Here is a 12779-nt window from a genome sequence, read left to right on the forward strand (position 1 = left end):
GCCCTCACAAACAGAACACTGCTTGGATTTAGCTCCGTATTTGCACAGCTCAATATCTGAATCAGAAGAGAGAGAAGAAAGAAAGGCTGCATGCTACTGCCAAACAAAATGGAAAGAAAGATCAGGAGCCAAGTGAACAGGCACTTGACTGCTTTTGCAGAAGCAGAAGATCTGGCAGAAGGCTGGAGAAGGGGCATGGATAGCATGGGTTGTGCTACAGCTTCTCACTGCCTGCAGAAACTGCAGACAGGAGGGGACTAGCACAGAGGTATCTGAGTTGTAGGATGCAGAATGACGACCTGCATAACACAGGTCTTTCCCGAATTAATTCCTGTTTGAACTAAAGCATTCTTGAAGAATACCACCAAGTTAATTTTTCAACACTAATTTCTCTAACTTTTACTGCAAAAAATATTTTATTAAGAAAAGTCTGCTAGTTCACACTTTGTAAATATACAAATCATTCCTGTGGACAAACTCAACATTGTCCAAAAAAGAAAACCACACAGAAGCCATTAATAAAATCTCCTCTTCCAGAGGAATTAATATATTTTTTCTTCTCCTCACTGGGACTAGGACACTGAACAATAAAGCAAAATACATCCATTCCTGGAATCTGGTAAAAACTCCTAGGCTGACAGGGGTAAAAATCTGATCATTAGAGTTAAAATATTTAGAAGAATCCATTTTAGTGTTAGCTACTAAAATCTCTGTGGACTGGCACAATAGCATCAGAACACTAAAGTCTTCAAATATTCCGTTTCAATCATTCAACAAGGCTTAACAGGCAAGCTCTAAAAATACCCCCCCACCCTCCAAAAATTTTATACAATATTTGACATCTTTAAAGTGTTCAATTCTTCCCAATTTTATTGGTCTTTGAATCTCGCCCCACCTCACATAATGAATAAAACTGATTGGTTTTTAGATGTAATGTCTGCATTCCCAGTTCTCCAAAGCCACACACATCCCCTAAACTTATTTTTCTACATCATGTATTTGAGATACTTTCGTTTTCATGAATTAAACAAATACATTTGAAGAAATTAATAAAAAATTTTCATATATAAAAGTCCATCTTTGTCTTTATGCATCCATAATCAGTGACACTTCTTCAAAAATAGGTAATGTATTTTACAGGCATTTCAGTTTAAAATCTCCAACAAACACATTTGAGTAGATATCAGTTCAACAATTTTTATAAAAATCTTTTTTATATCACATTTCAGTACAAAAATAGCTGAATTTTTTATTAGGTGTATTACTTCCCCGAATCCAAACTTTACCTTAATGTAGGATCTACAGAAGGGAAGTAAAGCCTATTGAACTGATTTTCAGAAAGCTGAACATCCACAAAATGAAGTAAAAATCAGGCCAAATATCTTTTGTGGGTTTCTTCTAAACTAACTTCCACAATAATTACCTGTCATATAAGAATTTATTATGCTGGATGAAAGTGAATTTGACATAGCTGCTTCTTTGATAAGCCTCGGAGGACAAAAAAAAGTCCAAATGCTCATCACAATCTATGTACTTATCATACTTTGCTCAGGAAACTTGCCAAAGCTGCCCTTTCAATTTTGAACACAGCTGACAGGACACATTAACTTTCTTAGGCATTTAGCCGCTACTTAGATCATCTGAAAAAAAAATCTCGGCTTTTTATGGGTTTTCTCAACTTTGTAGGTAACTGTGATTTTATTTTTTCAACTAATTCCTTGTGGTATAATTTTGTGCCAGGGTATATGAAGGTTTCCACACAATGAGAGTAAACTGTATTTACATATCTCAAGATTGCAACACCATTTCTTACAAGCATTAACATGAAATTTCAAAGTTATGCAATACTTTAATATGCTGAATCCAGCTTTAATATTGCATCTTCCCAGAGAGTATAAAATATACATAATGTAAGAAATGCAAAGTTAACAGAAAAACAACTCCCTCTCCCCAAAATTCTAGAATTCAAAACTTACATATTTGACAATCAATAAAGAAAACCTTAATTTAAAGTCTGTTTCAAGTAGTCTTTTCCCCCCCTAATTTCTCTTGATAGGCAATGAATCTTCTCAAATTCATTTTCACATTGTCAAGAACACACAACTGATCTGTACTGTACTGTCCTTTTCCTTCTTTCCGCATCTGCAATAAAAAAAAAAAATTATATACACACACACACACCCCCACAATTGAGAAGGCAGCTTTTCAGATTAGGACAGCCAAGCACTCCTCTGATATCCTCTGGCAGGATATGATGCTCCTGCCTTTCAATTATTCAAAAACAGTAAATTCACAGCACATCATTGCCAGATATCTGACCAGTACTATTATTGGTATCCGACTTCAGAGTTAAATCTGTATTTATGTATAAACATGTATTTATCCTCTGTAGATATTTTAGGGAAAACACCTAGCACTGCACTCAGAAATAAAATGAAGTGCAGAACACCCACACATTTAATGAAGGGTCAATTGGGTGGAGTATGACAGCCGCGAATTTGGTGTGCCCTAGAATGATGGGCTAAAAGATATTAGGCCATCCAGCAATAAACTATAGAAATAAAAAGGTATCTATTTTAAAAGTATATTGGAGCTTTTAGCCTACTGGGTGTCACCTGGCTAAAGTAACACAATGCTTTGAAAATTTACCCCCTTTTAAAGGAAAAAAATAATAATTTGAGAGATCGGAAGTTTCATTTGTATAATTTCACTTACAAGTAAAAGGATTCTGGTTAAGACTATCTTAACTAAGCAGCAACAGGATAAATATATACACATCTGGACACCCATGCAAATTAAAACCAAGAAGTCAAACTAGTTTCAGAAGAGGATTTCCTCTCTCCTCTCTAAAGGTTAACCATGTTTGGCCCTCTCTACCCATGGAGGAATTGGCAGAATCAACTTACCAGAATTTCAGAAAAAGATCGACAATAACTTAGACACCAAAGGTGCCTCGTAGTAAATATGGGATTATTTCTTTATACCCCTGGTTAAATTGACGGTCAAGAAAGGAACTCTTCTTTCCATCTAAAGCATACTAACAGTAAGTGAGGTTTGTTTTTGTGCTCTCTTCTATGCACTGAATTGTTTAAAATCATGTGGGCATATTTCACATAAAATTCCTGGTAGTACAAGCAGCTAAACTAATCTCAAGTGTTAACTTGCACTGTGTTTTGAGGCCTTGGACTGGTTACTATTTGTGAGATGCCTACCCTCATTTTGAAGACTGGCTGGAATTCTTTCAGTGCAGGGAGCAATTTAATCTGAACTGCTGCTTTTTCAGCCTCTTTCCCATCTGCAAAAACATCAAAGAGAGCATCCAGAGCTTCTCCGGCTACCACAAGAGAAGAATCCTTCATAGCAACCTCAAGAAGAAATTTTCCAATCATCTGAAAAGAGATACTTATTTTTAAAAACATGGCATTATAAAATAATGGCAAGTAATTTCCACTAAAGCAGTTTAGGGGTTGCTACCAAGGTATTTTTTACCTTTAGTGTTTCAGCTGTATCTTCTACTTTTGCCAGCACGCTGCCAGCAATTCCCAGGATGCTAACTACATTTACTCTAACACTGATATTACTGCTATGAATACCTGCTTCACATAAAGTCATCAGCTGCTCAGGAGTCATACACTATTTAAAAAAAAGGGAAAAGTAAATGTCAGACAAATTTAAATTTCCAGAGAAACACTATTTCAAAGAAAAATCTTTAGGTCATTTGCGTCTATATAAGACAGACAAACCTATAGCAGATAAGTAGCATCAGTATATTATGAAAAAAGTTAAGACTGAAGATGGAATCAGCATGGAGATTATTAAACTATCCTTTTACTCCTTCAGGAGTTTCCTCCAGAAAGGCTCAAGACTCATTGTCATGTCTCTGTAGGTAAAAAGCCCTAAACCAAAAGCCACATATTTACCTGAAATATTTGAATAACTCCTTCTAAGCCATTAATAAACACTACAGAAACTCTTTATTCATAAATTCATAGCATTTAAAGCCAGAAAGGACCATTAGGTCATCTAGTCTGACAAGAATATCACATTTCCCCCAGTAACCGCTATAATGAACCAATAACTTGTACGGTTAAAGTACATCTTTTAGAAAGGCATACAGCCTTGAAGCTATCAAGCAAGAAAGAATCCACCACTAGCCTTGGTAGTTTAGCACACAAAAATTAAAAACTGTGGCTGCTGCACAGACACATACAGCTTCGGTTTTACATTTGTTTTTGAAAAAGTTAGCCCAACTGTTTTTCTTTAAATATGTATATGAAATAACCACCAGGCTCAGAATTAGCATGAAAGGTTTCTTCTAGGACAGGGGTGGGCAAACTATGGCCCAGGGTCCACATCCGGCCCATCAAGACCTTTTAATCCAGTCCTCGAGGTCCTGCTGGGAAGCTGGGTCGGGGGCTTGCCCTGCTCCGCACGTGCCGTGGCTCCGTGCGGCTCCTGGGAAGCGGCCGGCATGTCCCCCCTCCGGCTCCTACACACAGGGGTAGCCAGAGGGCTCTGCATACTGCCCCCACCCCCACAGCTCCCATAGGCTGGGAACCATGGCCAATGAGAACTGTGGGGGCAGCGCCTGCAGACAGGCCAACACGCAGACCCACCTGGCTGCGCCTCAGCATAGGAGCCAACGGGGAGACATGCCGCTGCTTCTGGGAGCTGCTTGAGGTATGGCCATCTGAAGCCTGCACCACTGAGCCCCAACCCTGATCCCCCTCCTGCTCTCCAAAACCCTCAATCCCAGCCCAGAGCCCCCTCCTGTACTCCAAACCCCTCATCCATGGCCCCACATCAAAGCCTGCACCTCCAGCTGGAGCCCTCATCCGCCCGCCTCCCCCGCACTCCAACCTCCTGCCCAAGACCAGAGCCTCCTCCCGCACCCTAATCTCCTCATCCTCTCCCCACCTCCCAATTTTGTGAGCATTCATAGCCCGCCATACAATTTCCATATCCAGATGTGGCCCTCAGGCCTAAAAGTTTGCCCACCCCTGCTGCAGGAGCATATTATTTTCAGCAAACCTTATTTATCTATGAGAAAAATTAGGATGAATTTTGTTAAACCTACAATTCCAGCAGTGTTAATAAGCATTGTCACAATGCTTAAAGCATTAAACATCAAGTTACAAGAATCTAGCACTCTTTAAAGATTGGTTTGTTTTCAAAACCATTCAAGTACAATCTGATGTAAATTTACTGTACCTCGATCTACCAGAATGCCCAACGTTTGGTAGAAAAATCTCTCACCTGAGATATATTCTTTGATGCCATTGTTTGCAAGAGAGCCCTCATAGCACTAGTTATGGCTTCCAGGAATTCAGTGTGTGTAGGAAGTTCTGCTCAAAAATAAACACAAAGCCAAAGAGTCAGAACAAACTTCAAATCATTTTAAAGACTTTCTGCACTGAGAGCAGAGAAAAATTTCCTTCTATTCCACATCTATTGGTGCTGCTCTATGTTAAAACCTAGATTTTCAGAAACTGGGCCTCTAGCTTTGTAGGTGGAAACTGCCAACAATTTCATGTTCATACACCTCTACCCCGATATAACGCAACCCAATATAACGCAGGTTCGCATACAACGCGGTAAAGCTCCAACACGCTGCTCTGAGCAGTGTGTTAAGGGTTCTGGGCCGGGGCGTTGGATAAGGGGCAGAGGTCTTGGGGGCGGTCAGGTGCTCTCCCCCCAGGGCCTGGGAGGCAGGAGCTGTGGGAGGGAGGGGGCACTTTTGAGTGGCCCGGAAGATTAGCCGGGGGCTGGGAGTAGCCTGCTCTGCTTTCCTCGCCCCGGCCCCAGCTGTGTCGCTCAGGGGAGGGGGCTTGGGGGAAGGGATTCCCCCCACACTCACCGGTAGCAGCGGAAGCGGAGCAGCCTGGCCCAAGACTGCTCCACTCTGCCAGTTCCCAGTGTGGCGCTCCGTTTCCCACCACAGGTGAATGCGGGACCTTTCCCCAACTGCCCCCTCCCCCGCAGTGACATGGCTGGGGCAAGGAAAACGGAGCAGGCTGGGGCTGCGTCGCTCCGCTTCCCGCTGCCGGTGAGTGCGGAGGGCGTCCTTTCCCCAACCTCCCCGCACTCACCAGTGGCGGGAAGCGGAGCGCCACGGCTGGGACGTGGCGGAGTGGAGTGAGCTGGGGCCGTGTTGCTCCGCTTCCCGGGGCTGCCGGTGAGTGCCTGTCAGGGGGCAGGAGGTGTGGATAGGGGTTGGAGCAGTGGGGGGGAGGGGAGGGAAGGGGGAATACGATCGGGTCCTGGGGGTGATTAGGGATGGGGGTCTCTGGAGAGGGCGGTCAGGGAACAAAGAACAGGTGGGGCCAAAGCAAGTTCCATATAATGCAGTCTCACCTATAAACGCGGTGAGATTTTTTGTCTCCCGAGGACCGTGTTATATCGGGGTAGAAGTGTATTTGTACCTACAACTTATGCCACAGATGTCTAAAGTCCTAGTTTTCCCAAACAATCCAGGACTAGAACTTCTAAGTGACATAACATATAGGTGTACAATTATGCACGCAAAAAGAGAGGCCTATTTAAGGCCAAACTGAAAATTCAGCACAAGTGTCCCACAACAATATTTCAGACCATAAGCCCCACTGGAGCACTAAGAGGAGCACTGCAAAGGAGCTAAGGGCGTATTTTAAAACTCAATTCCTAGCTCTCTTAAGCAGATTTATAAGACATCCAGTCTTTTTCCTGGGACTCTGAGCTCCAACATGCACCCAGAATATTAATATCTCCCCAGTTAACGCACAGAACATGTTTGTTCACCTGTTAGTTTCCCCCTGGCATGCAGTAAACCCTGGAAACCTAAGACTCAACCTGTGCCCACAAAATTTTGAATATTCAACTGTTCCCCAATACCAACCATCTTCTTGCATGCATATTGTTCTGTATTTTAACACTTTTCATTCTCCCCAATGTGCTTTTGTTGCTATTTACAGGCTTTTGCAAGAGTAAAAACTGCTGTGGCACCTTACAGATTCCTATCCCAGTTAGGAGACTAGAGCTTTGAACAGCTACTTATACCAGTAGTCCACATAATTCACTACAGTGTTTCTAGGCCTGTCAACAATAATTGTGTGTTAGCATGATTATCTGCTACAGCTAGGAGCATCTGTCATCAGACACTCTTATCCACAGCAGAGAATCATGGGCTAATGCTGTTCTTGTAGTGTAGATGGGCCCTTAAACTATTAATTTCCAGCATGCTTGCTTATCAGCTGGTCACCTCTCAGTCTGAAAGCAGCATTAGTAACTGGAAAATCTTCACAATATCTCTCAGTGGAATTAACACAGAAGCTTTTTAGAGACAGGGATAAGTTTGCTACTCCACAACAGTGCTGTTTTAAAAGAACATTGTCCAACAGGTTTATCATCTTCATTCAAATTAAATCATCATCATTCCAGGAAATTTGATAAGCAGCTTTGATGTTTAGTCCTAAACGTAAAATGTTTGGGGCAGATGATTAAATTTATTAGAGATATACATTTTCAAGAGTGGTACACAAAAAATACACACATAACTTATGCCCTGGAGAAAGAGAGGCCTGTTATATTTCCTATTTTGATAAGTATGCAAATACTAGAGTTTGTTTCAGCTTTGGAAATCACTTTGGGACGAGTTTCCTGTGGTGCCTAACCTGAATTATAATGCTGGTGACATGTCATTTCAGAGAAGTGAATTCTCGCAAATTCAGATTTGTTCAGACATACTCGGGAGAAGTCCTGTTCTCCCTGACAATAGCTTGCCTTATGTGATCAATGGAAAAAACTGTCACCATCACAGGTAGTGATGACCAAATACAGATGATGTGGTTTCACGTTAGGATGGGGCTCCCTCACAGGTTAAGTCACTTTATATTTTAGTGCTTGCATATACTACACACTCCAAAAACTTTATTTGATCAGAGCTTTCCTGGGTAAATAGATTACGTGGGGTTTAGATAGCTTTGGTGCATGGCAGCATATTCCCAACATCAGGTTTTCTTGCATTTGGAAAGAAGTGCGGAGGGGATTAGTAATAAACTAGTATTAAATTAAATGCTATGTATAAAATGTATTTATAATAGAAGCAATCAAACTCTTCTGAGTTAAGTTTCTTTATCACTATGGCCTTTAACTTACCTGGTTGAGAAAAAACTAGCTGGGAGAGGTGCTGTGCAAGTGACTGAAGTGTTGAAGCTCCTCCAAGACAATCCACATCTGATACTAACAAAATGCTATGGAGACACATTAGAGCTCTGCACTGTACTGTGTTCATTCTGGAACAAAGTAAATAAAAGAAATATGCCTATTGAGGCTCTATTAATTAAAAAACTATCAATATAAACAAAGAATTTTAATTTAATTATGCAACGTTGAGGTGGGGTATAATTTACCTGGGGATCACAAAGTATCTACATGTAAATATTTGTATCTTGTTATTAAAACAATGTAGCAGACTTGTAAGGTCCAGTTCTCTAGGGTGACCCAAGATGAACCACACAAAATATCAATGTTTGTGGTACAAAAGATCTTGAAACTGAAGATCTAGTGTTACATTAATACACTGAAAATGTAAAAAAGTCAAAGAAATTCCTACTTTCTAATTAATGGCTTCCAAGATGGACTGTGCATACAGATGTCTACAGCAACGCTGTTCGGAAAAGCTGTTTTTTCAAGAATCTGGAAAAAAAAAGTTCAGCAACAGGTTTTTTCGGGGTGAAGGACAGTTTAATGTTAGCTATTTCTTTCAGAGAAGCAGTCGTGTTAGTCTGTATCCGCAAAAAGAACAGGAGTACTTGTGGCACCTTAGAGACTAACAAATTTATTACAGCATAAGCTTTCGTTGACTACAGCCCACTTCATTGGATGCATAGATTGGAACATATAGTAAGGAGATACATATATACATACAGAGAAGGTGGAAGTTGCCATACAGAGTGTAAGAGGCTAATTAATTAAGATGAGCTATTATCAGCAGGAAGAAAAATACTTTTGCAGTGATAATCAAGATGGCCAATTTAGACAGTTGACAAGAAGGTGAGAGGATACTTAACTTAGGGAAATAGATTCAATATGTGTATTTCTTTGTTGATCACTCAGCAGAAACATTAACCTACATATTTATCCCACAATCCCAAACGACCTCCAGCGCTTCCCCAGATGTCAAAAACTCCAACCATGATTCACTCAACTCCCAGAATCACCAGCTTCTCTCCTGACAACTTCTACAATGAAGTTATGCCCTGGGTTTCGCATAATATAAAGATTTTTTATATTAAATTACATTATAAATTACTTGTTTCCATATTTAATCAAAAACCTCTTTAAACAATTTAAAATAAATATGCTGCATAATTTCCACAATGCTGCAGAATCCACGGATCTTGCCAGATATTTTAGGTTCAGTTTGACAGAGTACACAGTTTATCTTATGTAGACACCCCCTTTGTTCTCAATTCTATCACACTGCCAAACTACTACAACAACAGCAAGATGCGCATGTTACCTTGGCAACTCACAATTAAGAATGAGCAAGGCACTTTACAAATAAACAACCCATAACTTTTGCCAATCCCTCATACCAAGTTTTTAAGGTTAAAAAGTTGAGGTAAGATTCCCGCAGCTGAAAAGGCAGAAAGATCAACAGGAAGATCTCTGGAGCGTTCTCTGGTTATTCACACAAAGAACTCTGTAGCAAGGAGGGAGCAAACCAGACTATCAAAGAATGACAGGAAAGGCTTAAAAAAACCCAAAAAACAGATGTTCCTCAGATCCTCCAGTGTCATTCTGGATCCTTGTCTGAAAGAAATCAAACTACTTCACCGACACAGTTAGATGACGCATCTTTATGTTAACACCAATCCCTAATGGCAGAGTTCCCAATATGACTTCATAGTACATACTATCACTGAACAAAATGTTTGGAAGTTTGATCTTTTTATTACAAAGGAACACACCTTCAATGTGAAATCAGTCAATTTTTTTTTTAAATGTACTCAAACTTGTCTCAGATTTTACACCTAACTTGAAGTTCCCCTTTGAATTTTTGTTATTTTACAGTCCCATTTTCTTATTTTAAAAAATGTTTTCCTCTTCCCTGTCACTGCATGAAAAACCTACACACCCAGAGGAAACTCACCTGACTTTACACAGAAAAAGCAAGAGTGACTAAGCAAAAAAAACCCCAAAACACTGTCAAATAAAGCAAACAAACTAAAACGAATATTTTTCTCATGCTGCCAGTTACAGTTATCTGAGTTGTTACTTGTAAAAGTAGCAGGTGAAATATTTTTCCAGGAACATGATATTTTAAGTTGGTGTCCTTTTAAGTACTGGAGGATTAAAGTTATTTTTCCTGGGATGCATCAGTTGTAAAGATGAATTTGAAACAAGTTTTAACAACCCAAATCTCTTAACCTGTTAACAAAATACGGTGTATTTTTGAGAAGGATCCAAGTATATGTACGTATATTTTAAAATAAACAGTAAGAGTCATGGCTCTGCTTCTGTTAAAGTGGCCTAGAGAGCAAAAGCAAAAATTGTCCTAACCACAGAAACCGGTGCTGAGATTGGGGCAGGGAAGGGTAGGAATAAAAATAACTAGATTCATAGCTTCCAAGGGCAGAAAGGATCACCATGATCATCATCTGACTTCCTGTTAACAGGCCACTGAACTTCCCTAAAATAATTCCCAGAGCTTATCTTTCAGAAAAACATCTAATCATGATTTTTAAATTGCCAGGGATGGAGAATCCACCAAGACCCTTGGTAAATTGTTCCACTGGTTGATAAACTATACGTAAAAATTTATTCCTTATTTCCAGTCTGAATTTGTCTAGCTTCATCTTCCAGTCATGGGAACGGGTTATGTCTTTCTCTGCTAGGCTGAAGAGCCCATGATCAAATATTTGATCCCCACGTAGGTACTTATAAACTGTAATCTAGTCATCCCTTAACCTCGTCTTTTTTAAACTAAATAGATTGAGCTCTTTGAGTCTATCACTACACAAGGCATGTTTTCAAAACCTTTAATCATTCTTGTGCCCCTTCTCTTAACCCTTTCCAATTTATCAACATCCTTCTGGAATTGTGGACATAGTATGACAGTACAATCACACCAATGCCAAATACAGCGGTAAAATAACCTCTCTGCTTCTACTTGAGATTCCCATTTATGCATCCAAGGACTGCACTAGCCTTTTTGGCCACAAGGTCACATTGGGAGCTCATGTTCAACTGATTATCCACCACAACCTCCAAATCTTTTTTCAGTCATTGCTTCCCAATAGAGTCCCCCATCCTGTAAGTATGGCTTACATTCTTTGTTACTAGACGTATACATTTACATTTAGCCGTACTAAAATGTTAATTGCTTGCTTGCGCCCAGTTTACCAAGCAATCCAGATTGCTCTCTATCAGCGATTTGTCATCTTCATTATTTACCACTCCCTCAATTTTTGGGTCACCTGAAAACTTTCAGTGATTTTATGTTTTCTTCCAGGCTATTAATAAAAATGTAAAATAGTTTAGGACCAAGAATCGATCCCTGCACGACCCCACTAGAAACATACCCGCTCAATAACGATTCCCCATTTACCATTATATTTTGAGACCTATCAGTTAGCCAGCTTCCACTGCATTTAATATGTACCATGTTAATTTTATATTGTTTTAATTTTAAAACAAAATGTTATATAGTACCAAATCAAATGCCTTACAAAAGTCTATTACGGCAACACAGTTACCTTTATCAACCAAACTTGCAATCTCATCCATAAAAGATATCAAGTTAGTAGCACAGGATCTATTTGCCATAAACCCATGTTGATTAGCATGAATTATATCACCCTCCTTTAATTCTTTTTTAATTGACCCATATCATCCACTCCATTATCTTGCCCAGAATCAATGTCAGACTGAGTGGCCAATAATTACCTAGAATGTCCCATTTACCCTTTTTAAATACTGGCACCATATTTGGCACATCTTCAATACTGCGAGCAGATCTGGTCGCCCCATCTCAAAAATGATATATTGGAATTGGAAAAGGTACAGAAAAGGGCAACAAAAACAATTAGGGGTATGGAACAGCTTCCATATGAGGAGAGATTAATAAGACTGGGACTTTTCAGCTTGGAAAAGAGACGACTAAGGGGGGATATGATAGAGGGCTACAAAAGCATGACTGATGTGGAGAAAGTAAATAAGGAAGTGTTATTTACTCTCTTTCATCACACAAGAACTATAGGTCACCAAAACAAAAATTAGGAAGCAGGTTTAAAATGAACAAAAGGAAGTATTTCTACACAGTCAACCCATGGAACTCCTTGCCAGACGATGTTGTGAAGGCCAAGATTATAACAGGGTTCAAAAAGAACTAGATAGGTTCATGGAGGATAGGTGCATTAATGGCTATTAGCCATGATGGGCAGGGATGCAAAACCATGCTCTGAAGTGTCCCTAGCCTCTGTTTGTCAGAAGTGGGGAATGCATCACTTGATGATTACCTGTTCTGTTCATTTCTTCTGAAGCACTTGGCATTGGCCACTGTCGGAAGACAGGATACTGGGCTAGATGGATCATTGGTCTGACCCAGTATGGCCATACTTATGTTCTTAAATCACAAAGTTAGCTTTCTTCCAGTCTTCTGGAACTTCCCCAGCATTCCAAGACCTAAAATCAATGTTAATGGTTCTGCAAGCTCCTCAGCTACCTCCTTTAAAACTTTTGGGTGCTAGTTATCTGGAACTGCTGGATTAAAAATGTCTACCTTTAACAACCACTGT

The 12779-nt window shown here is 40.0% G+C and overlaps 1 protein-coding gene across 3 annotated transcripts in view; it reads right to left on the reverse strand.

Moving 5' to 3' along the window:
* Positions 1–397: 397 nt before the first annotated feature.
* The window catches only part of HEATR3 (HEAT repeat containing 3), a 34973-nt gene continuing 22591 nt past the window's right edge, over positions 398–12779 (reverse strand). For all 3 annotated transcript variants that reach the window (XM_048816576.2, XM_048816575.2, XM_048816578.2), the window contains exons 10-15: positions 8591–8673; positions 8134–8270; positions 5257–5345; positions 3490–3633; positions 3213–3389; positions 398–2142 (exon numbers count right to left, since the gene is read on the reverse strand). In XM_048816576.2, coding sequence (XP_048672533.1) covers positions 2020–2142; positions 3213–3389; positions 3490–3633; positions 5257–5345; positions 8134–8270; positions 8591–8673 — 753 coding nt within the window. In that variant the 3' untranslated portion in view covers positions 398–2019. The remainder of the gene's footprint in view (positions 2143–3212; positions 3390–3489; positions 3634–5256; positions 5346–8133; positions 8271–8590; positions 8674–12779) is intronic.

This window comes from Caretta caretta, chromosome 12, assembly GCF_965140235.1.
Source record: "Caretta caretta isolate rCarCar2 chromosome 12, rCarCar1.hap1, whole genome shotgun sequence".
Lineage (NCBI taxonomy): Eukaryota > Metazoa > Chordata > Testudines > Cheloniidae > Caretta > Caretta caretta.